Raw genomic sequence first — 25,792 nt, 5'->3', positions numbered from 1 at the left:
TTTTGGTACAGACTTAGATGTCCTTAATAATACCAAGATATTAATATTAGGAATGTCAAAAGAGAGATTGTTTTTCAAAACAAAAATATCATTTATTGTCCCACATGGAAAGATTTAAGAAAGAGGTTTATATTGGATTGCGAAATAAATAAAAGACATAATATCTTGGGAGGCCTATTTTGAAATCTTAATTACATGAATGTCTTTAGATTTCAAAATTTACACTTTTAGATATTTGTAGTTAGGATTTTATTTTAATACCGTTTCTACCCTTATTTATTGCTTTTTATTTTATTATAATTTTTAAATTTTAAAGATTTGAATCCTTAATTTGTAATTATATTCATTTAATTCTTGTGGGCTCCATTCAAAATTTCAACCTTAATTCCTCAAATCTCTCCTTTAAAAAAGATTTTTTTCTCTCACCAATTAACAACTTCCAATTTTGTTAAATGAATTAAATGCTGTCGATTTTCTCCAGCCACCGTGCAAAGTCGATTTTCTTCACCGCTGTCTTCGTTGCCAAGGTGCAAAGACGTCGGCTGCCAGACCTTCATTTTCCATCTTCAGGGCTTTTATGAACAAGGTATTTATTTCTTTTGCACGTTTCCAACGCCGTTCATTCCCGTTCATTCCCGTCGTCGTTCATTCCCGTCAACATCTTTGCAAGTTTCCAACGCCGTTCATTGTACACCAAATCAACGAGGTATTGATTTCTTCTTCCCCAGACACGTCCAAACCTTCAATTTCCGTCGCTGAATAAACTTTCTGTCGACGTCGTCGTGCAGCGTGTTCCTCGTCTCCTGTCCCCTTCTGTTTATACCATGGGTAATTAATAGTCTTCCGTTGAGATTGGTATATATGAGGATATATTTTATGTATGTGTACAGAAAATGGAAGTTCTAAACGTCTCACAGTGTTAGTATTCCAGATTATATTCGTATATATAGGTATATATTGTATATGTGAATATATCTTATATGTGTATACATATATCTTATTAGTCTTCCATTAAGATTGGTATATATGGGGATATATTTTGTGTATGTGTATAGAAAATTGAAGTTCTAAATGTCTCATATTCTTAGTATTCCCGATTATATTCATATATATAGGTATATATCTTATATGTGTATATATCTTATATGTGTATATATCTTATAGTTGTATACAAGATATAAACGCATATATCCTATAGTAATGTAGAATGGGTCCTCCAAAACTGAAGTTTTAAACGTCTCATGGATGAAGCGAAAAAAGTTCTTAGATTTCGAATTTAGGAGATTTTTGGGCGGGATTTGGAGATATTTTGGGAGGTTATGATTTCAATTTTGGGGAATTTAGGGTTTTGTTTTTAATGTTTTGGTGTTTTAATTTGTTTTGGAAAGTATCATTAACCTAAAATTATGGGATCTAAATTATAACCTTCCAATTAATCAATTTTGCATATTAAAATGAATTTAAAATTAATTTGTAAATACAAGAGGCTATTTAAGTAATTTATATGATGGGTACCCTCTTAAATAGGGTTGATACATGATAAATGTGTAAATTCTATACATTCTATCCTTTTATGTAATTAGGATCTTTAAATAGCTCATCAATGTATTAATCCCTAAATAAAAACTAGTTTTGTTACCAAGTTTATTAGGCCCATTTTGTTTTGCTTGTTACGGCCCTTGGTGTGGGTTAATGTTGAGCCCAAAACAGATCCTATTTGAATTTGGTGTGACTTGGTATTGTCATACCTTATTTGAATTTGGTGTGGGTTGTAATTGGCCGATGCATAAACATTTTGAGCATTTACATTTATTGCAAAATATTGTAAAACGTTTCTGCATTATTGTTTTTGACCTTTACCATTTATGTTTTGACTGTTTACCATTTATGTTTTGTAATAATTTTATTGTAAACCGTTTTATAATTAATTCTTAGGAAAAGACGTTTGACTCTCAAATCCTATATAAACTCTTCCCCACTCTCATTTGAAACACAAAAATTATTCTCCTCCTTTCTCTCATTTTTCTTAATTATTCTATATTTTTCCAACTTTTGTTCTGAGCTGATTCCAATCCATTTTCTGGTGAGTGCACGCTTGAATTCGGGTATCGTGTTAACTTTGGAAAGTAATCAACGATAAAGGATTTAGCACTGTGGTCGTGCCGAATTTTGGTTTCAAGCAGTGGGTTCCACGACACAACAACTTATTATTCCTCTTTTTGCTCTAACAATAAACACGCTATTTACATCATTTTAGCCTTGAAATCAAGACTCGTTAATCACGCTCTTCGGATAAGGGTGAAGGACCATCAAGTAAAGAAGAAGAACCCTCGTGTAACTAGGGTGTTAGGTTGCAACTCACTAAAACAATCAAATATATGAGGCCATTGTCAATACCAATAAATTTGGGTAAGCACAAGTCGAGGAAAAATATTAATAATATCAATACTTTCAGTAATTTTGTGAAATGGAAAAATATCCTCACGAAAAGTAACATCTTGAGAGACAAAAATGCGGCCATTTTCAATATCATATCGTTTATATGTTTTCATACTAAGACGATAACCAATGAAAATAGCATGAATTGTTGGGAAAAAAAATAGATAAATCGATCCTCCTGTAAGTTCTTCAAACACGAACTATTTGATTTCCCCTTCCACAGACTTAAAGCAGATAAGTAAGTAACAATAACAAAGGAATAAGAGATGGGGATAGAAAAGTTTAACACCACAGGGATTATACTGGTTCGCCCATATCTTGGGACTACGTCCAGTCTTCTACGAAAAAGCAGAAGTTGGGAATATTACAATGGAGATCTCACTCAAGATATTACTATCTTACTTCTAAGTATCCTAACAATGTCTACCTAGGATTACACAATTGAAAATACCCTCACTAAACCCACGAGGTACAAATTCCTTTTTTCACACACAGCCCACGACCACTCAAGTCTCTCTTATTTGGATTCTGTACAAATGAAACCTTAACAAAAGAGAGGTCAAATATCTGAATCCTTATAGGAAAACAATATTGTAATCCTTATAAAACAATAATATCCTACTCCTTGTAGGAATTGGTAGTAGTGTTGAAAAAGAATTTTCCTTGTAGGACACGGGTCATCTGTTTTGGCTCCATTATCTAATGAAACTTTGAATGTTTGGAAGTGAGTGCGGAAGTAAAACACAAACAACCAAAAATAGGAAGAATTTTATAATCAGCCAAAAAACCATTAAGCACAGTAAAAGGAGTGTGTCGGTTCAAAATTGGAGACGAAGTTAGAAATACAGCAATGAGAATGCAATGAATTTTTAACACATTGTTAGAACGAAATGAATTTTTAACACATCGGACTTATATTTAAGCATAAAGACTCGGATATATCATGTATAATCCTCAACAATAGTGAGGAAATACAAATGGCAGGCATAACTAGGGGTTGAAAAGGGACCCCAAATGTCGGCATGTACCCGATCAAAAGCATTGGAAGAAAGTTTGTTATGAGAAACAAAGGATAAATGATTATGGTGCTGAAGTTTATTATGAGAAACAAAGGATAAATGATTATGGTGCTGTGGGATGAACCACTGCTTTGAAATCAATTTCGACATGACCACGGTCGAATATAGCTAGCTGGTTGCTCCCCAAGGTTAACACAACACCCAACTTGGACGTGCACTCGTCAGAGCAAATTGAAATCGAAATCGAAAAAGCTCAAAATTTTTGTAAAGAACCGAAAAAAATATTAGAAAACATGTGGAAATAATTTTGTAATTCTATATCTCTCCATCAAAACGAGCAGAAATGGTTGAGAAGCAAACTTTTATAAATTAAACGTAATTAATAGACTCAATTAATTTATAACCGTTACAACAGTTATGAAAACCAATTGTTTAATTATAAAATAATGGTTATTAAAACATAATAAACATAGCCTCCAAAAAAACTAATTTGCTTTGTAAAACATATTTTTCCTTACTCATTCCCAACACGAATTGCCATGAAATTTGATAATAATTAAAACCAAATAATTTTAAAAATGTCAAATTATATCATGTTTTGTATATAAAAAGATATTCTTGATGGTTACAATGTAGTAATGAAATTTGATAGTTTTGTTAAAAAAAAAACCCGTTAATTAATGGAGGTAAGAGAAATTTAGTTTCATAAAATTAATACTACAAGTATGGTTTAATTATTATCAATATAATAAGCTCAATGAACTAAAACCAATTAATATAAAAAATGTCAAATTATATAAATAAATATTTTGTTATAAAAAAAAAGTTTTTGTTGAGAATTCGGTTGGCTTACATGTCATTCGATACGGTCGTCGGACGAGTTAATCTGCAATAACATATCTCGACATCAGTACAGTGTCCTACCAAATGACCTCCAACGATCAAATTAGTAAATTGAATGAACGAACGAACGAAGGAAACGGAGAGCACTTGTATATGTTTAGTAACATATTTCTCACTTATCCTTGTGAGGTGGGATTCTATCCCTTTTTAGGTGATGGAGTTGACCATGGACGGCGCCTAGTGTGTGATGTGGTGGGCCTCATCAGCATACGGGCTTTGACGAGTCGTTAGGGAACATTCTCAATGTGTGGTATTGTCCTTGTCGCCTGTCACCACGATCCCGCTGCAGGCTCTGCTACTGTAGTGTACATTTCAGGACTATCAGTATGCCCTTGCCACCCCGACATCATTCCGTTTGTTGGTCAAATTATGATGGTCATTTAGTTTGTTTGATGATATCAGCAAATGATCGGGAAATATAGGTTTTGGAGATGGAGATATATGTCAAGATGGGCCTAAGAAAATGATTTAGTCAACCCAAAAACCCATGCAAATTGGCAACCTTAAATGGAGTAGCATATATTTGTCTTTATATTATGATTTTTTAGGATCTTTTATTTCAGTGCAGTAGTTTCACAATTTTTGTTGGTTGTCTTTTTGTAAATCTTTTCGTTGTGTGTTATTGCTAGTAGGTGACTAGCAAATAACTTTTCTTCCCTGGTTTTCCATCCTCATGAAGTTTGATAGTTCACAGGTTAAACGGGAGATCTCCGTCTTCAAAGATTGACCCTTGTGTCATGATGTACTTTGCCTGAAGTATATATCACGTTACGCTATTACGCCAAACATCGTATACATGTAATAATTGTCTTATTATTACTACTATAAACGTAAAAGTTTGCATATGTCTGACCAATGAAAAATAGCCATGTAAAAATCGTGTGCATTGACAATCACGTGGCTCCAACTAAGCTAGCTGGAGCCACATGTGTAAATTGCATGTGCCCATAACTGAGATGTCTGGCATTCCATTTATGTTGAAAATGCTTCTTCGTATGAGATTTATATCAAATCATGATCAATGTACATGATTTAATCTACTTTCTTTAAGAAGTATTTTTAAAACTACCTTAATTTTGTATATTTTTTTAATAAAAAACTAAACTTTTTTTTAATCCTAATTATGAAATACACAAAAAAATTAAAGACAAGTTTAACCAAAAAAAAAAAACTTGTGAATAATCCTAGAATAAATGAAAATAAATTGGCATCAACTCTATATGGAACTCGAAAAATAGTTGAGAGAGGAGCATATTAGGTGCTAAATAAAAGGTCCAGGATGCTGAAAACGCTTATATCTTATAGGGTATCTTATCCAATATTATTAAAAATTCTAACATCAATCACCTATTAGATATTAAAATACCTCTTAAAGTTCAAGAATGTAAACTTAACCCATACGAAGAAAATTCAAGAAATGTTTTGAAACCTGAGATTTGATTCTAAATATTTGTTGGAAAGGAGATAGAGAATACCATAAATATTCGAACTTTTGAGATTATTAAAGAATAACCATTATTAACCCTTCATTGTTAATCAATAATTAACAACTTCTTTTGATAATCCTAAAAAAATTAACTATAAGGGGAATGTGGATGGGTGGGGTGGGAGAAAGTGAAGAATTGAAGATTAATTTGAGATGAAATGAAAGATAGAAAATAGTGGAATTTGACGGGATATATTCAAAGGGAGTGGAGAGTAGGAAGAAAATTGGCTCCAAGATAACAATAAAAATATTTATAATAAAAAGGTAAATTTGACATAATAAAAATTTCTCTTATCGTGCCTTTTATTCATAAATATAATATAGATTTATTAATTAGAAATTAAAATATGAGAAGGTTAAATAAATAATTTACTTTGAAATTCTATGAAATCTTCTAAGCTAATGATTTGGGTTCGATTCTCGTTATTTTGAAATTATCGTTATTCACTTATCTTCATAATTTCTTTATTTAAGATATATGTCAATTATAGTTGAGTTATATTTGTTTTGACTTCATTTTAAGTTATTCTATTTTATGGGATAACAAACAACTAAATTCATTTGAAACAACTTACCCTCTTGAAACTAAACTTATAATTTCGGAAAAAAAAACCAAACTTGTAAATTAACGGCTTTTTGCACACACACATATATATTTGTTTTTAATAAAGAAAAGATAATTGATTTTTAAATTTGGAAGAAAAGAAATTAATGCTTCGTGTTTAGGAATGATTCGTGAAATTAATGCCCTCTATTAGGTTGCCTTTTGCGGCTTTGGTGTTTTGGTGGCGCTTCTGGAAGATTCAGTACCGCAAACCCTAAGCAAACCCTAGAACACATCCCCTGGGAGAGGTGGGAGAAGACGAGAAGCCGCTTCGCGATTACCGATTCTCCACAGTCTCACTTCTCTTGCCCGATCCCTCTCTCTTCTTCCACTCCCAGGTCCGCTCTCCACCCCCTTCTTCTCCGTTTCTGTAATTCTCCCATCCCTGTACCGTCAGATTCCCTTCGTTTTTATACGATCTTGATCTGTTTCTTTGTTTCTTTGTTTTTCGGGTTTCAGATCGATCGGTGATCGGCAATGGCGTCTTCGGTGCAGCCGGCCTCCGTAGAAACCTTGCCTCCAACTGCTGATGTTGTATGATTCCGGTTTCGATATTAGCCTTTTTTGATACTCTATATGTGTTTACTTGTACTGTGTTGAAATTTTTCTCGTGCTCGGATTATAGGTTGGGAATGCTTTTGCCCATCAGTACTACCATATTTTACATCAGTCGCCGCAACATGTCCATCGGTTTTATCTGGGCGACAGTAAGCTTGGGCGTCCTGGAGCGGATGGAGTAATGAGCATGACTACTACGACGGAAGTAAGCCTCTCTTTGTCGTCCATAAGCTTCAACCCTTTTAGTTTTCTCTTTATGGAAACATTTTTTTTCTTCTGTATAGACTTCGGAAGATGCGTAGTCTTTCGAGGAATTCTTTTGATTCTCAGATACCATCGGGTGAAATATTCCTTGATTTTAATGTTTCTAAACGTTGGAACGAAATCCACATTAAATGTCTGGTCCAGGTTGTATTAGTGGCTAGGTTTTATCTGCTGAGTGATTTTGATTTAATTTTTATGCAAAACTAGTTGGCCTCTCTCACTTTTATCAGTAATACAGAACGTGTTAGTGGGATTGTCGCACTGTTACTGCTATTGAGCGTCTGAAGAGTAGTTATGAATTGGATAACTTTGATGGCTGGAGAGTTTGACGACTGCTAAAAGGGCCAAATAATAAAAGAAATTTTTATCATATGTTCTGCAGTTGTAGGACACTAAGATGTTGGATAAAATACTAGTGGAATCTTTTTGATATTACCATCGCTGTGGCTTTCTCTAATCTTGCAATTTTAATTGAGCAGGCTATCAATGAGAAGATACTATCTCTTAATTGTGGTGAATTCAGGGCTGAGATTGTTACTGTTGATGCACAAGAATCTTTGAACGGGGGAGTTCTTGTGCTTGTGACTGGATATTTGACTGGAAAGGATAACTTGGGCAGGAAATTTACACAGAGTTTCTTCCTTGCACCACAGGAGAAGGGTTACTTTGTTTTGAATGATGTCTTCAGATATGTTGAAGATACTAATACTATCCATCAGAATGTAAATCAGGCTGTTGTCAATACTGTAGTTGATCCCGTTAATCCTGTTGATGGTAGTGGCTTTTCCTTATGTTGTAGAGTTCATTGTTTTTGTGTTGTCCGTGTTGTTATTATTATTATTAACTTAGTATCATGTGGTAACAAGTGTAGTTTTGTGCAGCTGCTTCTCCTGCACTGGCAAGTCACGTGCCTGAGGAAGCAGCTGCTGAATTAACAGAAGATAATGGTGAGGTGATAAACAATTCTGACGATGATGGTAAAGTTCCAGCTCAAGAAGATGAAGTAGAACAAGTACAAGAGATTGTTCGTGAAGTTCCAGTTCCAGAGATTGTTCGTGAAGTTCCAGTTTCAGAGATTGTTCGTGAAATTCCAGTTCCAGAGATTGTTCGTGAAGTTCCAGTTCCAGATGACGGGCATCAGGTGGTGGCTGAATCGAATGCTAAAATTGAAGATACCCCAAAAAAATCATATGCCTCTATTGTAAGTAATTATGCACATTATTATTTTCATATCAAGTTTGCTTGATTTGGATGTTATCTTTTATTAAAGAATCATGTTATTTTGTTGTTATAGTTGAAGGTTATGAAGGAAAGTGTACCTGCTCTCTCAACTTCTCCAGCTCCTCCGAAATCTGCTCCGAGGAGCCATGAGCAAGTGTCTGATGTACCTCCTCCAGCCCCAGTTGCTGAAACTCAGATCTCTACAACAGACGTTAGTGAAAATGGAAACATGCAGGAGGCTGAAGGTGAGTCTTCAGTTTGGTGTTTTGCTGCTACAAGACCCCATATCATCCAGGATGTTTTTTAATTGAATTTTGAATTGGGTCCCTTTTTCCCCCCTTTTCACTGCTTTTTATATTATATGTATATAGGGGATGGTCATTCTATCTATGTGAAAAGTCTGCCCATGAATGCTACGCCTGGCCTTCTTGCAACTGAGTTCAAGAAGTTTGGACCCATTAAGAACGGAGGTATTCAGGTTCGAAGCCAAAAGGTAGATCTTTTTATCCATCAAGTCCTTAATTTTACTATTTGTTCATGCCCCTTCTATCAAATAACTATTCTTCAATGTATTAGGGTTTCTGCTTCGGCTTTGTGGAATTTGAAGTAGCAAGTGCCGTGCAAAGTGCACTTGAGGTATGATTTTAGGTGTTGTATTGAATATTTTATTAGTAATAAGTGACGTCTGGTTGATGATATTGTTGATGGTTAAGCATCTGGATGAGACACAACATTAGCTCTCTGCTTGAACTCCATAAATGCATAAATATCAATAATTGAACCTATCTGTGTAGGTTGGTAGATCACTTTTTAGTTGTGTGCTACCTCGTTATGACTCTTTTACTGCCTGGGTGGTGCTAATGGACTATACTTGCCCTCTAGTATTAACTTCTAGCTGCTATTGATATACTCACATGCACCCGACTCTCGTACTGTTGATGCTGGTGGACTATAGTTGCTCTATAATTTTAACTTTTAGCTGCTTTAGATCATATTGTAAGCTATAGATCTCAGACTTCTCGGCTTTGGTCTTAGAAAATTATCTTAATTATGACATCTGATTTTTCAGGCTTCGCCTATCATGATTGGTGGGCGTCAAGTGGTGGTTGAGGAGAAGAAGTCTACTAGTCGAGGTATGTTGGATTTTTGGTTGGAACTTGCTCGTTTTACCTTATTTTATTACAGTAACTTGATCAAAGAGAGCATATAAACCTTTGTATTCTGTCAACTTTGGAAGTCAGTTGAGTTAGTTTCATTAAAGGAGTGACCAATACTAATAATGTCCACAAACTTTTGGGACTTGATTCCTGATACTGAACATTTCCTCTTTGTTACCTGCAGTGAATAATAGGGGACGGTTCATACCTGGAAGAGGAACTGGATATAGAAATGATGGGGTAAGAGGGCGTGGTAACTATGGAAATGGTGGTAACTATGGAAATGGTGGAAACTATGGAAATGGTAGAAACTATGGCCGTAATGATTTCAACAACAGGCCTGAATATGCTAACAAGAACGGTAATCGTGGAGGGTTCTCTAATCATCGTGGTGGCGATGGATATCAAAAGGGGGGCGACCATATGGGAGGCTATGGTGGAGGACGTGGTAACCGTGCTGGAGGGCTGGCCGATAATGCATCAGAAAAGGCTGCACCGCAGGTATCTGCTCGAGCCTGAGAACTCGTAGTGGTATTTGAGTGATTGAAGGATTCTTTTTGTAGTGAAAATTGATGGTATGAAAAGAGGAGGGGGGGGGGGGGGGGGGGGTAGTAGAGTATTTCGTTTGTGGATGAGAGAGCTGCCTGAAGGAAGGTTTGTAGGAATTTCTTTTAATCTTTTTTCTCTTTTTGGTTAAAAATGGGTAGCATTTAAAAATTGTCTGACGATTCCAGTTGGCAGTTGCCAGCTGCTATAGAGATTAGTGATTTGAGGCCTTTTTCTTGATTAAATATTTTGTTAAAATTATAGTACCAGAGGGGCTTTGTTGGTCCACCTCCACTGCTTTGGCTTAGATTTATGACTTTTTTTTTTTTTGTAGAAATTTCGAAAAATTTCACTCTTTGCCACATTTCTTTTATTATTTTTCTATCTTTCTGCTTGCTTTACATATTAATTGAGGTTAATTTGGTAATTTCATGATTTGTACATAATTTATTTGCGTGTTCACGAACTTTAAAATTATTGGAGTTATATGGACCAAAAATCAACCAGAATTTCCTTTCAAACTACTGATTTAATGGTTGTAATTGTAGAGCTGTGAATATGTATATATTTTGTATGGGATAAGCTGTAGTAGCAAATTTATTTATTTATTTGTTTATTTTTTTTTTAGTTTTACTTTATGGTTTTACAAGATGATTTGAATTTCTTCATTAAAGTTTAATCTTAAAGTTTGGGGTGCAATTGTAATCCCTTTTTAAAATAATTTTAATACTCTGCAAAAAAATTTTCAAAAAAGAGGGAAAAAAGTAAAGCAGAAATCAATCACTATACCAGAAACGTCTTTTTGGGAGCGATTATGTCCCCATTTGGTTAGTTTTTGTTTCTAATTTTATTGAGAAATTTAGGGTGTGTTTAGTGGGTAATTTTAAAACAATGAATATGAATATTCACTTGTGGTTTAAAAAAAAGTTAATATTCACTGTTTTTAAGTTTGATAACAGGTTCAGGAATTGAATTTGAATTTAAGAATTTATTGAAACTATGTTTGTCATCGTTAAAGAATTTATTGAATATATATGCCAGCACGAGCATAGTTTAGCTGTACTTCTTTAATTGTAAATTTTTGACTACCCTTTTGAAGATTTTACTTTGAGAAGATAGCTTTCCTTAGAAACTCCCACAATTCACTACAATCTATTCCCACCCTTTTACTCCCCCTTGCCTACTCCCTTACTAACTAAACAAAATCCCCAAGCTCAGGTCACCTAGCTTAGAAACGAAACGCTGAGTTCTTTAGTGTTTTTCATAATAGGATTTATTTGGAAATGGTTTCCAAACATATTTCTAAATTCTAATTAACCCGTACCTTTTACATACTTCTCATTTCAAAATTGAATTTACACATTTTTCAAAAACATTTTCAAATCAATTATCAATCCAATTTTCCAATCAAATTTATACCACTTTTCAATCAAATTTATACAATTTCCAAAATACCTTAATCTCGTGATTGCCATTCATTCAAATTATCTATCATATATGCTTCATATTCTACTCATTTGAGCAACTACCTTCAAAACTTTCAGTCTAGGATGACATGTGAGAACTATTGAAATTTATATGAAAACTATCTAAAATTATTAAGATAGTGTACTAGATCTTCCGAGATCATATTTTTGGTATTAATTAAGTTACCTATTCTACTTCATGTTTCACCGCTATTTGTATATAATAATATTTTATTTAATAAAAATTCTAAGATTATTTTAATATTTATATATGTCAATATTTCACATATATTGTTCAATTGTGTAACTAATGACTAGATTGGATTAGAAATTATCAATAAAGCAAATTCCAAATCTTATTAGTTAGACTTTATACAGTATTAAAATGCAAATGTTTCATTGAACAGACTAAGATTACAATCATCGAGGTTGTGAGAAATTTACTTTAGATAGTAATAGTGAAAAGTTAAATAAATTATTGATAACATTTTCTCTATGGTAAAGTTTATATCAAATGAATTTGTATACTTCTGTTTAGACTTTAATAAATACTTCAAAAGTATTATTATAGATAATTGAATATTATTTTAAAAATTAATCATTGAAAAAAAATATATCAGATGGACAAATGGGATTTTTTTAAATAATGTTTTTATTTAAACTTATTTTTAAAATAATGCTGCATTAAATAAAATTAAAGAAAAATGCTTCTTTGGAAACTTATTCGAAAAATAATGATTTTGAAATTAGTCTCAGAGACCATCATGTCATTTTTAGTAGTTGGTGGTCGACCATAAGAACATGGCGCTTTATTGACACCACGTTTGATTTTTTTAAAAAATCAAGACATGGTCTCTTGAGACGACCATGTGTTGGCATGCATTTTACAGTTGTTTCTTCAACGGACGATGAAACGACTTGGATTTTTAAGGAAAAAATATTATTATATATTATATATTAAAAAGCAATTAGTGGTGTAGTGGATGATGAAGTAGTTTTCTTCTTTCTCCTTAATTGTCTGAGCCTCAATAAAGCAAGTTTTATTTTTCTGTGGAACCGTTTAGGAGAAAGAAGAAAACTGCCATTATCCACTACACCACTAATTGATATCCAAAACAAAAATACAGTTTTTAATATATAATATGTAATATTATTTTTTTCCCTTAAAAATCCAAATCCATGAAATACGTGCCAACACATGGTCGTCTCAAGATGTCTTGATTTTTTTAAAAAATATGGCGCCACGTCCTTATAGTCGACGACCAAGTAGAGGACTAATTTCAAAAACATTATTTTTGGAATAAGTTTCAAAAGAAAAATTTTTTCTTTAATTTCATTTAATGCAGCATTATTTTAAAAAATAAGTTTAAATAAAAAAATTATCTAAAAAAAATCTGGACAAATATGTTAAAAATATTTTATGTATCCTTAAAATAGCATTTCCTAATTTCATAAGAAAATTGACTTTTGTAAAATAATTTAAATTATATTTAAATTATTTAAATTAAATAATCAGTTTATAAATATATATTTTTTAATCAAAACTCAAACAACCAAACACAAGTTTAATAAAATCAGGTTTAACAAAGTACTAAACAAACCCGAACTTTTAACACCAACCAAATACAACTTAACAAATCCAAACTTAATAAACTTATTTTCTGCATCAATCAAAACTTAACAAACCTATACTTAATAAACTATGGTAAAACAGCAAACCAAACATCCCATAAAGTATTTGACAACTTTTTCTTGTTTTTTTGTTCCCATTATGTTGTGGTTATACTTTTTATTTTTATTTTTTTTAGTACAAACATGTGGTGTGGGAGATTAAATTCACAATCTCATATATATGCCAATTACTGTTGAACTATACTCACTTAGTTGTGTTACATTATCACTCCATTTTTACATTTTAATATCAACAAACTAATAATTAGATACTTTTTGTTAAGTTTTTTCTGTTTCTTTGATAAAGATATTAATTGAGATTTTAAAATTCAAAAAAGATATTTACAACATTCTGTTCTAAATATTTTATTAGAAATAACTTCTAAATTTCTTCCATTTCTCTTCTTCAACTTTCATAGTCTTTCAACATTAAAAAATAACCATTCTAATTCTTTCCTTAATCCTTTTTAATAAATAAATAACGTGACTTCAAATATGTGTATTAACTTAGTGTATCAGTATTAGATTGGTCGGTTGAGATGAATAGATCAGCACATATTAGGTGACAAAATTATATTAAAGATCAAAATAGTTAACCTTTTAAAGTTGGACTAAAATAGACATTTTGAAAGTTCATGGTAAAAAAATTGAAATTAAAATTTTAGAGACTAGGCCAACTGAACTGTATATCGTTCATGAACACGGTTACCTACCTTTTAAAGACTAATGTGGGAGATCCAATTCAAGTAAATGGACAAATAAAACGAATATAAAAGAAAAAAAAAAGTACAAGTACAAGTAATAAATCATGTGAGGAGACCCTACCCAACTGAAACTGAAAAAGGATAATTTGGTAATAAGAAAACTCATTTAAACTTGAAAACCTAAGTGTGAAAATATTAATAAATATGGACATTTATAAAAAATATAATGGAAAAATAAATGGAAAACAAGAGCAAAATTTCTGTTTAAACTACCTTAATGCCCCCATTTGGATCACAAGCCAATGCTACCGGGCTCGACCCTTATTATTATTATTATTTTTTAAAGTATGTATGATTTTTGTTTTTTAAATATAGAAAAGAAGAAAAACGAATAAAAAGAACAAGAAAACAAACGTAGAATAAAATTAATTATCAACCATTAAGCTAGGCTTACGTTGTTGAAATTGATATATGCACATTCCATTATTATACTTCCTCATTTAAAAAAAAGTAAAATATATATTTTAGTCCAAATGTTTAGGAATTATTTCAATTTAGCCCCTATAATTTAAAATTTTTTTATTTAGTCCTTAGTTTTAACATTTCTCAATCTTGAATCATTGACGAATGTTACGATAAACTTATATGACATAATATTTAATGAATTGGTGGAAAAATAAACGAGAAAAAAAGATTATCAAGACACGAAAACTCAAAATTTCTTACCAGTTTCTCATAAATTTACACATCACTCTTGTCATTATGTCATAGAAATTTATCATCGGTTAATTTTAACCTTTACTAAAAGTAAGAGACTAAATTTTAAAATGTAAAAACATCATAGACTAAACTAAAACTTTTTTTTTTGTGAGTATTTTAACCATATGAACTAAATTTAAACACTAAAAAAAAACAAAAACAAAAAAAATTAGGGATTAAAATATATATTAAAAAAAATACATAAACCAACATATAATCCAGCTACTTAAGGTAGGCCCCAAAATTAATCGATGAAACTGACTAAATATAATGCCACCTACAGAATTCATCATCCTGAAAAAAAAGTTATATAATTACTTTTAAACTAAAATATTCCTATTGTACAAAAAAGTGGAACCAAAATGATGATATATTTATAGATGCTTAAAATGGTTAATGCTTTCCTTTGGACAAGCAGAGCCAAGATCTGTCCTCCTACAACAACACTACATGGATGAACAGGCAGAATTTAAAGGCCAAGATTGCAGGCTTGGAAAAACTCCAAATCATAATCCACATACTTGGTCCAATATGGCTTAAATTGAGTGATGGCAATGTCTAGCCATGGCTTCATGTTCCCGTTGAAGTGCACGACTGCAGCGTTCTCGATCTCGTCCTTCCCGATGCTCGGATTGTAACCGAGTCCAAGGACATGCCATGTCTTGTCCAGTGGCTTTGTTGTGGAATAGTATGTGATTAAACCAGGAGGCAGCGTTCCCAATTTCCACAGGGTCCGATTTTCATTCTGCACCGTGAAACCAAGGGAGTAAGAGCATACTTTTGGCTCAAGTGATCGACTAGCAAACACTCGGAAACACTTTTAAGACTGACTCGAGAACCAAACATCAAAATGATTTGTTATTAAGCCCTTTAGTATGCTGCTGGACGACTTAAATAATGCCTAACTTGTCCAACAAACCAGAAAATACCCAATTAGAATACAAGTCAGTCAAGTGTAGATAAGAATCGGTTGTAATGTAAGTTGGACAGATATTTGAATTGAGACAGACCAAAAATTTGCTGAAAAACCTATCATGTAGGAAATGAACAATCAGAGATTCAGAATACAAGTTGAGAAGTAGTTTATCTTACCATATTCTGCCAGTAGTGATATTCTTCTGTGCATTTTTCCCTTCTCCAAGCGTCCAAATCGAAAAAGTTCATTCCATAAGCCCACGCGCACGCCTTGGGATCGAACTTCTCTTTGATTAATGGATGTGAAAAATTCATGTACTGTGCATATCTATGGAACGAGCCAAAGCACGTCTCCACCGCGCCGTTTACTTTTCCATCCATATCGATCTTCCACAAGCCAGTCAAGTCCTTCTGGACTACTATGTCATCATCCAAAAACAGAATTCTGTGTAGTTTTGGATACATCTCAGGCAAATAAAACCGCAAATGGTTTAAAATCGATAGATATTTGGGATTTCTGAACTTCATATTTGTTGTATCCTTGGTTGCATTTTCAACACTGTTCTCAAAGTAAAACCTCTGCAAATTTGCAGACTCTAATTGGCGAAGCACTGGAACATAGGAAGAATTCAAGAACTTATAATCCTCCACTGCCTTGACTTCAATGTGAGCTCCATTATAGTCCTTCAGTTTGAACATAACTTGCATTGCCCCAAGATTCATCTTGTCAGTAACAACATGAAACACATGCTTCCACGGTTCTTCGGCATTCTTAACGGCTGAATTAACAACCACCGATGCAGCGACTACATTGTCTGAGAATATTGCATAATGGTAGAGTTCTGGATCCTCTATTTCTGGTGGTATTGGCGTTCCCACATCTGAATATTTATCCGGATTTGCAATTCTCTCTTCCATCAACCTCATTGAAATGCAGTGCAAGCTTTTTGGAAGAGACTTGGCTGCAATTAAACTTGAGAAAGCACCTTGTTTCTTAGCTTTCGACAATAGCTCATTCACTGCAAAAATAGTATCCTTCAACTTCTGGATCTTAAGTTGATTGTCGAATGATTCTTTCGCTTCGGCAATCACTTGTCTCGTGACTTTAATACGCTCTTTCACCTCTTTCTCAAACTGACGAAGCAGAGCCTCATCCATGGAAGCCGTTTCAGGCTCAAAGAGACTACGATACGTGGGTTCATTATTGAGATCCGTATAGTTCTGGGAAAGATCAGCGAAGACCCTAACAAGCTTCGAGTACTCAAGCTTAAGCCTCCGAGCATAAGAGGCATATGCGTGAAGCAAATTGCGATGGTCATCGGCTTGCTTCCGGATCTGCTCCAGCCGCGGCTTCAGAGGGTCTGATTTCACAGCCAACGGGAGCCTCCTTCTGGAATTGATTCGATAAGAGACAGACTCGTAACCCTAATTTCATTACAGCATACAACACATTTACTTCAATGCGCAACTCAAAACATCATCCAAGAGAAAAAATTAACAGCACAACGAATGTAAATATCTGAAAGCAAAGCAACCGTTGGATTGTGAATTTCAAGACGAAATTCCGATGCGTTGGAGCCGGATCGAAACACGCAAACATAAATGGATACTTAAAATTGGAATTGAAAATTGGGAGGAAGAGGATTAAAAGAGGAGCACTTACAGTTGGAGGAAGGGAGAGATGAGGAGTGTGAGTGGTGGAAGTGAAGAAGAAGGAGAAAGAGAGGAAGAGGAAGAGGAAGAATGCAACCGCCATGGATGAGATTCTGAGGGAGCTTCGATGAATTTCTCCTTCAGCGATTCTTCCACCAATCCGCAGGTTCGCCATTTTCGTCTCAGAGAGGAGGAGAGAGGGATCCAACTAACTAAGACTACGAGTTTGTGTTTAATTAATATAAACAGACAATACAAAAAGCGCGTTATTGGGGATGTCTCTATCAAAATATATAATTTTTGGGTTTTTTCTCTCTTTTTTTCAATGAATGTCCTAGATGATGAAATGGTGAATATTGCATTTTTTCCGGGCACAGATTTGGCTTCCACAAGCAACGTGACTTATCTCTTTCGAAAGATGGGTTCCCGTTGCACCTCTACCTTAATCGATAAGAGGTTGTGTGCAAGTGATATTGTCAGGGACTATGGTTTTTCTGAGTTCGTATCCACAAGAACTATGATTCAAAAAGAATGTTGTGAAGAGTTTCACATTGTAATCGAGTTTATTGATAAAAATAGTTGTGAAGCTCGTGACTTTAGCTTTGAAAATATCAAGTTTTTAATTAAAGACAACCCTTCTACTTCCTACCTTAGTTTTAGACGAAACAACACATAGATGAAAAATGAGCCCCATGGTAAGTTTGAATGAGAATAAAATGTTTTGTGACAATATGTACGTTGATTCTATTTTACTTGATTGCAATGAATTACATGATTACATGCTTAAGGTTGGAAAAGAAAGTAGACCAATTTAGAATTGCAAAACCATGCATAAAATTCCTATTGATTGCAAGTTGTGTGACATCATGCTCTTTGTTGAGATAATGTGTAGTAATTTAGAAAGGAAGATTCTTTGTGATGCTATGCATGCTACTCCAAGTCTCTTAGATAGCAAAGTTTCTCATGTTAACATGATATGAATCAAGGAGCTTCCCTTTGTCATGCCTCATCGACCAATTACAACATCAAGAGCTAGAAAACTTCAACAATTCACATTTCTGCGTGTTTTTAAGGTAAGTGAAAGTCAACTTGGTCAAGATCAAAGTCAGCTCCATCAAAACAAGTCAAAGTCAACTTATTCAATTCAAAAACCAAGTCAAACACTCACATCCCTCGTTATGGACAGGATTGCACTTATTTTTGCTGGCTTTCCATTTTCTTAAGCTTCTCATTTGCTTGTCTTTTCATTTATTTAAGTTATGCTTTTCCTTTGCAAGCCTTTTCATTTCTGGTAAGTTAGGTCTTTCCATTTACATGTCTTTTCATTTCTTGTAAGTTATGAGTCTTTCCATTTTCTCAAGACATTTCATATGACTTGCTAGAATGGCTATACATAGCCTTGAGATTTCTTGTTGTAGACACAATTTGAAGTTGAATGAAAAATGAGTTGTCTCATTAGCTTGGTTGAGAGCTTTATCTCCCATATCTTGTGTAATTTCTTGTGTCTTTAGAATTTACATATTAGGATCATTCAAGTGGTGTTGATCATACCTCTTTGTGGAATGATTCGAATCACGAATTTATAAACGAGTTTTCTCTATTCCTGATATTGATTATCAAGGTAATCTGTTCTTAAACTTTTCCCTAGGTTGATTCTATAATTGTTTTTGGGATTTTTGGGATTGTGTTCTATGGGTCTTGTTTGTTAGCAAGGTTCTTAGATCTAACTCTCAAGGGTTTCTTAACATAACATCCCTACTCTAAGAAGAAAGAAAGAAGAAGAAAATAGAATGGTCCAAACTACTTTGCCTTACGAGCCAAACTTAAAGAGACTATTGAAGAAGGATCCTTACTTTCAAACTAACTCGTTTTATATCCAAGTGTTTGCATTCTCTTAAGAGTTCTACAGGAAATTTCAACTCTTCAACTCAATCATGTTTGCAGGCTCTCCTAATAAAGAGAGTTGAAAGCTATGAAGAGCCGTTACAAGATGACGATTCATGGATTCATCCTACCATCTTCACGTGATTTTGAGATCACCTTACAAGGTAAGTATAAGATAAATATTCATTTTGAAGATACTAACTTGTTTCCTTTTTGTGTAGGTGATCATGAACAAGAAAATTTATGGCCATGAGTCATGTAGAAGAACTTGTCAAGAAAGTCCTCCAAATAATGCCATGGCCAAGAACATAAATTGTTATGTTAGAGAATTCAAATACCAAGCACCAAATGGAGGACAAATAAATCAAAGCACAACGTCAACAAACCAAGTGATTGGATTTGGAAGCATTTTTCAAAAGAACGAATATGTTTTAAAAGGAAATTCAACGAAAGGCCAATGAGAGCATCACTCTCATCACACGACTTCAAGATTACTCAACAAAGAATCCGATGAGTTATGCCCACCTTAAGAGGCCAAAGAAGAAGGGGGCATAGAAATTCTTAGGAAGAATGAAGTGCCATACCCATGGAGGAAATTCACAAGCCTTTAAGCGCATGTGAAGAGAACTCACAAGGTATATAAAGGTACTTTTTTTTAGGGTTATCATTGGACTAATTTACTTCGTTTGAATGTAGGCAGCAAAATTAACTTGATGAATCCTTGTCCAGAAGAAGAAGATGAGATGATCATAATTGGCTAAGAGCTCCAAGACACAACCTACATCATTAAAGAGGAGGATAAAAAAGAGAGACCCTCTAAAAAGAGGAAGCTACATTGGACCTATAATCAAATTTTGACAATTTTGAAGGACCAAGAGCATTCATCAAGTGTCAAGAGGAAGATGAAGATTAAAAAGGTCAAGCAAGCGGCCAAACGTAGTGGACATCACCATTGTTTGCCCTTGGATATGTGTGCCCACAATGTAGCACGCAAGAATTATACAACGCACTGCGTGCGCGTCAACGCCCAACACCACACACGCATCATGCCAGCAATGCCCCTGTCGTGCGCCCATGGGCAGCCGCCTGCTCAGCTATGCGCATCGCCCCTGCCAACGCTAGATGCACCCTGCCCCTACCGCATGCCCCCTGTTGCTCGCACACGCATTTATTGCATGCCTGCCCTACCACGCAGCGCGTAGCATTGAACGCACCACTCATGCCGCGTGCCTTGCATGCTTAGTTGCCTACTGTTAGGTTTGACTTTTTGCTGCAGAAACGTGACTATCCGAGCATGTTTGACCATAAAAACGACCATTTTTCCTTTATATTTAATTAAAAGTATTCACATATTTTTCAAATAGGATATAAGGAGAATATTTCAGGGTAATTTGTAAAAATAGGGTGTTTTGAGAAAAATTGAAGTAAAATGTGGTCAAACTTGGCAAAAACTCACAGAATTTCATGTTGCAGGAACTATGCGCCTGGCGCATTTTTGTCACTTTTTTCAAAACGTGTGTTTCACTTAGGTAGGGCACGGGATTCTCACATATGATTTGTTGGAACAAAATCAACCTAGTCCAAGTCAAAATTGTGTTGTTGGATGAATCTAAACCATTTCCTCCTATTTTGGTAGGGAGTTCAAACCAACTTGAAGCCTATATGAGGAGAACCTCCCCTATCAATTCCCATTCATTTTCCCAATCTCTTGAACAACTTTAACATCAATTTTCAGTTTAGAATTCGTTGTAGTTATTTTTTTTTTGTTATTCTCTTGTATTTTAGAAAGTCTAGTGTTGTTCTAATTTTAATTTAAATTAAAGAAGGTTAATTTAGAAAATACGTTATTATTATTTTAATTAATTAAATGGAAATTATATGTTATTATTATTTTAATTAATTAAATGGAAATTATACGTTATTATTATTTTAATTAATTGAATGGAAATTATTTCTCTTATGTTTTCGTGCACTTTCTTTCATTTAATTATGCTATACTTTAGTTTTCAACCTCTTTATGGAATGTGTTAGCCAAAATTATTTAATTTTAACACCTGACACATAAAAGCAAATGAATTGATAAATATATTCTAGGATTGTAACCACACGTAGAAATATGATTGTAGGTTACCCTAGGCTCTATAGCTACCAAAAGCGATTTGTGAAAGAGTAGAATTCAGATTTCCAGAATTAGCCAAGTAACGCCTGACATTTTTTCCCAAAGTGTGTATCTTCTATATTTTCTATCAAAACTAAGACAGGAGGTAGAGGGGTTGTGTTTTATAATGAAGATTGATATTTGCAACCACAAACAACAATTTTTGTCACCATTTTCCCCATAAACCTCAATTGCATTTTGAACCATTTCATCTCATAAATTCATTTTGAAAGCACAAGTCTCTGAGAATTCGACCTTGGAATTACTTTCGAGTTACTTGTGACCATGTACGCTTGCACATATCTCTTATCTTTTAAGGTAGAGAAAGTCCCTACACCTACCTACCCTAGCAGCCATGACTGTCCATCGGCACACCCTGTTGCCTGTCGCCAACGCCCACGTGTTCCTACTGCTTGCCACTTACGGCCGTGCGTGCCCACGCCCATTTGCACGCCCATTGAAGAAAACACAAAGCACTTATGGCCACCCACGCCCATACAAAGCACCAGTGCATGCCTCTTCAACGTCATGTCCAACCTTCGTCAGTGCCATGTGCCTTTTTAGCCCTCACTTATGTGTGCGCCACCAGCCCTCTTGCCTCCCATTTGTTTTGCTTGCGGCCAAGTGTAACAAAAAAAGAAAAATATTTTCTTTAATTGTTAACTTGTTTTCTTTTTTGTTAGATTTTATTCTTGAGAAATTATTTTACTTTAGTTTTAGAAAAGTATGATTTTTGATTTTGAGGAAGAATATTTTGCAACCTTATTTTCTTATATTTTTAGGTTTATTTTATTTGCAAAATTCTTGTAAAGGCCATTGGCGTTAGGCCCCATATAGTCATTGAGACAAACTTTTATAGATTATTAAAGTTGATTTTCAAAAGAGAGGTTTTTCTTCCCTTGCATTCGTTCAACCCTCCTAGTGTGTTATCCTTTGTGTTGTCGAACTTAGGGTGTATTATTCTTCGGAGCATGCTTGTTTGGTTGGTCACCAAACTTGTGGAATGTTTTCGTCCTCAAGTATAATGAGTATTCTGTCTACTTGTAGTATTTGACTGCAAAGGTACCCATCTAACTTTTCTCTTTGGATTCAAATGGCTATAGGCTCGACTAATCCATATGCTTAGGTTGTCATATATCAAGATCACCCAGTGCTTCACATGCATTATGCCCTTCGATAGAGACTGGAATCATAAAGCTGTCTTGTCTTTCATCTTTTGATGGAGCTTGCTTGTCAAAATTGTATTGCACTTATTGGTAAATGCACAATTTCAAACTTTCGTTGCCTTCTTTTCTTTGTGAGGATGTCCTTCAAAATGTTCACATAGCTAGACACTTGCTCCGATGCCTCAACTACGAATATTTATATGGAGCTATTATATCACGCCAAACAACTTTTTGAACTGGTCATCCTGATTCTTCGTTTGAAAAATTAGGGTAAGGTGGTGGAGGTTTATATTCTACTAGAAATTCTACTATGGTCTAGATTAGAGGATGTTTCTGTTTTTCTTCAGGCACTCTGTTTTCTCTTGCTATAACCTCTTCCTTATTGGAGCTTCTAGTAGCTTGCACCTCATTCCCCTTCTCTTTCTCGGTAGTTGCGTCAGCATTATTCAAATTATTATTTCTTGATTCTTGCTCTGCTAGGACTTTTGCACTTTAATTTTTCCCTTCAACATATAGGGTTAATTACTGAGCTATTTTCTCCTTCAACTATGATGAGATGTGGAGGGAGCAATGCTTACTACTTCTCAGGGTTAGAGCTTTGCACTACTCCTTTTCTCTTTTTGGGTTCTCAGTATCACTCGACAATGTTTCCTGAGATCTGTTTCTCAGCTTAGTCGCAATTTTTCCCATCTGAATTTCCAACTTCTCAATGAAGCGGCCTAACTCTAAATCAATACTGCTTGACTTTGAATTGTGGTATCATTATTGGCTATCTATTATTTCATCAAGATTTCCGTTGAATTAGAAGAACTTGTTGCTGCTTTATAAAATTGTTGCTGATTCGATCTTGAAAATTCTAACGACAAATTTCCCTTTCATTGAAACTGGTTTATGTTGGGTTGCACTTGGTTTCCCTTTGTTTCCTCCCAAATTGAAGTTCAATTGTTGCCCCCATCCTAGTTATTTGTATTGGAATATGGGTTTAATCACATATTGGTTTTTCACTTAATATACAGAGGCATGATTTGGTGGACATGAATCAAATTGGTGTTCATCTTCACAATAGGAGATTGTGTGGATGTTGCTATCATTAGCATTCGTAGATGATGCTGCAGACATCGTTTTCATTATACTAGCTAATGTTGAAATATGGACTTTAATTTATCTAAGAGCATCTACCTCATGCACCCCCTTAAATCTTTTTCTTAATTACTACTGCTCTCGAATCAGAACATTGATTATTGCTGGAAGAGATTATTTCCATACTTCAAACGCTTTGTTATATGATTTAGCCAATAAAGCTATGTTCGCTAAAGAATAAACTCCAATCTTATTATTTCATTTAATCCATTATAGTAAGTCTGGTAAACCGTGGTGTGAACACTTACTGAGTAAACCCTTGAATCTTTCTCATAATTCCCAAACAGATTCCTCCCCCATTCTACTAAAAGTTATTGATCTATCCTCTGAATTCTGTATTCTTACTTGGAGGAAAATACTCTATCAAAAATTTCTTAGCCAGATCATCCCATAAGGCAATCGAGTCTGTAGGCAGTGAATTTGGCCATGTTCCAGCTCTATCCCTCAAGGAGTAAGGGGAATAACTTCAGCCTCAATGCTTCTCCACTCCTTGTATCTTGAATGAGTCACTCACTTCCAGAAAATATCTCAAATGTAGGTTAGGATTATCATATGCAAGCCCATGAAATTGTCCTACAGTTTGTAGCATATGAAACCTAACGGGCTTCAACTCGAATATGTCCACATCTATTGCTGGTTCTGCTATTATCTGATTAAAGTAATTGAATGCTGGAGAAGCGTAAGCATGTATCACTCTTTCTCTGTCATCAGCTAATATAATATCATTTAGAGGAGGAACTGATGTAACATCTTACAACCTCCTCATTTATTTCCTCTTTTATCAGATTGGGATCTTGGTGCATTTGGATTTACAAGATTTAGATCCATCAGTCTATCCTCTAATTGCACATGCATTTGCTCTCATACTCTTTAATGAAAAGTCCTCTATATTTCCTTATCGAGCAAATATTACAACCCTTGCAAGTCGTGCGTAAGTTATACGCACCTACACAAATCACCAATTCCAATTTAGAAACCTTCTTTGTATTCATAGTCTTTTTAACCAATCTCCACAATGGTGCAAAAAACTTGTTCACCTAGCAATCCTTGAGTAAGAGCATGTGCAAGAGTACACAAATAAGGTTGTAGCAAGTTAAAAAGTTGTCTCCACCGGAATTATTATAGCATAAAAGCTATAAGTTTTTCTCAAGAATCAAGGTAACCAAACAATCAATGCTTTGAGATTAAAACCTAAATTTGTAAGATGATAAATAGTATACTAAAAGAGCATAAAATATTCATTTCACTCACTGCTACTGACCAATGCTCCTAGCACTGAAGCTAATATTTGTGCTAGCCAAACAAATTTGACACCGTTCCGAGTTATCCAAATATTTCATCAACCAAACTTTTTTGTCTTCATATGAACATTCACAAATAGTTTATTGCTATACTAGTTGAACAACCTTATTCCTAAGTACCCAGATTAGATCTAACACCAGATATGGTTAATCACGCCCTATCAAATTCTTCCAAAACGAACAGGACAACTATTAAGAAAATTTGATGAAGCATTCAAAACATTAAATGTAAAACACCTTACTCAAGCAGAGTCTACTTCAATTACTAAAGAAATGACATTGACAAGTGAAAGTCTCAATACCGGCCATTTACGAGCTTAACTCATATTAATCACAAAATACACACAGAGAAGAAGTACAAATGTAACCCATCCTTAGTTGCTTTAGAAAAGAGAAGAAAACACCCCAAAGGAAATAACTTTAACGCACTCACTGGACAATGTGCTCTTACACTCTTCATGTCGTCCTCTTCTTCCTTCGTGTCAGCTCCCATGGGGATTCTCCTTTGTTTTTCATGTAAATGAATGTTATTTTTGGGTTTTGTCTCCCCTTTCGATCGCTTGTTCTTTAAGCTTTTATATTATCCTTTCATATTTTCCACGACTTGTATGGATCTGAGTGAAAATTTCGTGTAACTTTAAGTTACGATATTTCTATTTGCTATCATCTTTTCCAGTTCCAGTGAAAGACCTTGATGCTTCAGCATTGCCTTATCTAGACCAAAACATCACAAACGAGTATGGTTTCATATATAGCACAAAATACTCTATTCTTTGCG

General features: G+C 34.3%; 2 protein-coding genes and 1 non-coding gene across 4 annotated transcripts; 2 read left to right on the top strand and 1 right to left on the bottom strand.

Annotated features, from left to right (window-relative positions):
- The first annotated feature begins 6,594 nt into the window (after window positions 1-6,594).
- On the top strand, window positions 6,595-10,504 carry LOC111023970 (Nuclear transport factor 2 (NTF2) family protein with RNA binding (RRM-RBD-RNP motifs) domain-containing protein). 2 transcript variants are annotated; one of them, XM_022301504.2, is made up of 10 exons: window positions 6,595-6,821; window positions 6,911-6,985; window positions 7,077-7,214; window positions 7,753-8,047; window positions 8,155-8,474; window positions 8,568-8,739; window positions 8,866-8,987; window positions 9,071-9,130; window positions 9,564-9,627; window positions 9,836-10,504. In XM_022301504.2, exons 2-10 carry the CDS (start codon window positions 6,929-6,931, stop codon window positions 10,168-10,170), a joined length of 1,563 nt encoding a protein of 520 aa, XP_022157196.1. In that variant the 5' UTR covers window positions 6,595-6,821; window positions 6,911-6,928; the 3' UTR covers window positions 10,171-10,504. The 2 variants fall into 2 exon arrangements, with proteins under 2 accessions (XP_022157196.1, XP_022157195.1); XM_022301503.2 differs by having other exon boundaries at window positions 6,596-6,789.
- A 4,588-nt stretch (window positions 10,505-15,092) lies between these two features.
- On the bottom strand, window positions 15,093-17,592 carry QUA1 (Nucleotide-diphospho-sugar transferases superfamily protein). Its single transcript, XM_022301506.2, has 3 exons — window positions 17,376-17,592; window positions 15,890-17,137; window positions 15,093-15,542 (listed from the first exon to the last, which is right to left on the bottom strand). Exons 1-3 carry the CDS (start codon window positions 17,538-17,540, stop codon window positions 15,267-15,269), a joined length of 1,689 nt encoding a protein of 562 aa, XP_022157198.1. The 5' UTR covers window positions 17,541-17,592; the 3' UTR covers window positions 15,093-15,266.
- Window positions 17,593-23,939: 6,347 nt separating this feature from the next.
- LOC148208948 (small nucleolar RNA R71) lies at window positions 23,940-24,047 on the top strand. The gene has a single exon (XR_015787464.1). It is a non-coding gene; the product is annotated as a small nucleolar RNA R71 (small nucleolar RNA).
- The last annotated feature ends 1,745 nt before the right edge of the window (window positions 24,048-25,792 follow it).

The sequence above is a fragment of the Momordica charantia genome, assembly GCF_013281855.1.
Source record: "Momordica charantia cultivar OHB3-1 chromosome 9 unlocalized genomic scaffold, Mcharantia_2.0 BLBB01000009.1, whole genome shotgun sequence".
Taxonomy (NCBI): Eukaryota; Viridiplantae; Streptophyta; class Magnoliopsida; order Cucurbitales; family Cucurbitaceae; genus Momordica; species Momordica charantia.
The sequence above is the reverse complement of the archived record's forward strand: the minus strand, read 5'-3'. Positions and strand labels throughout refer to the sequence as shown.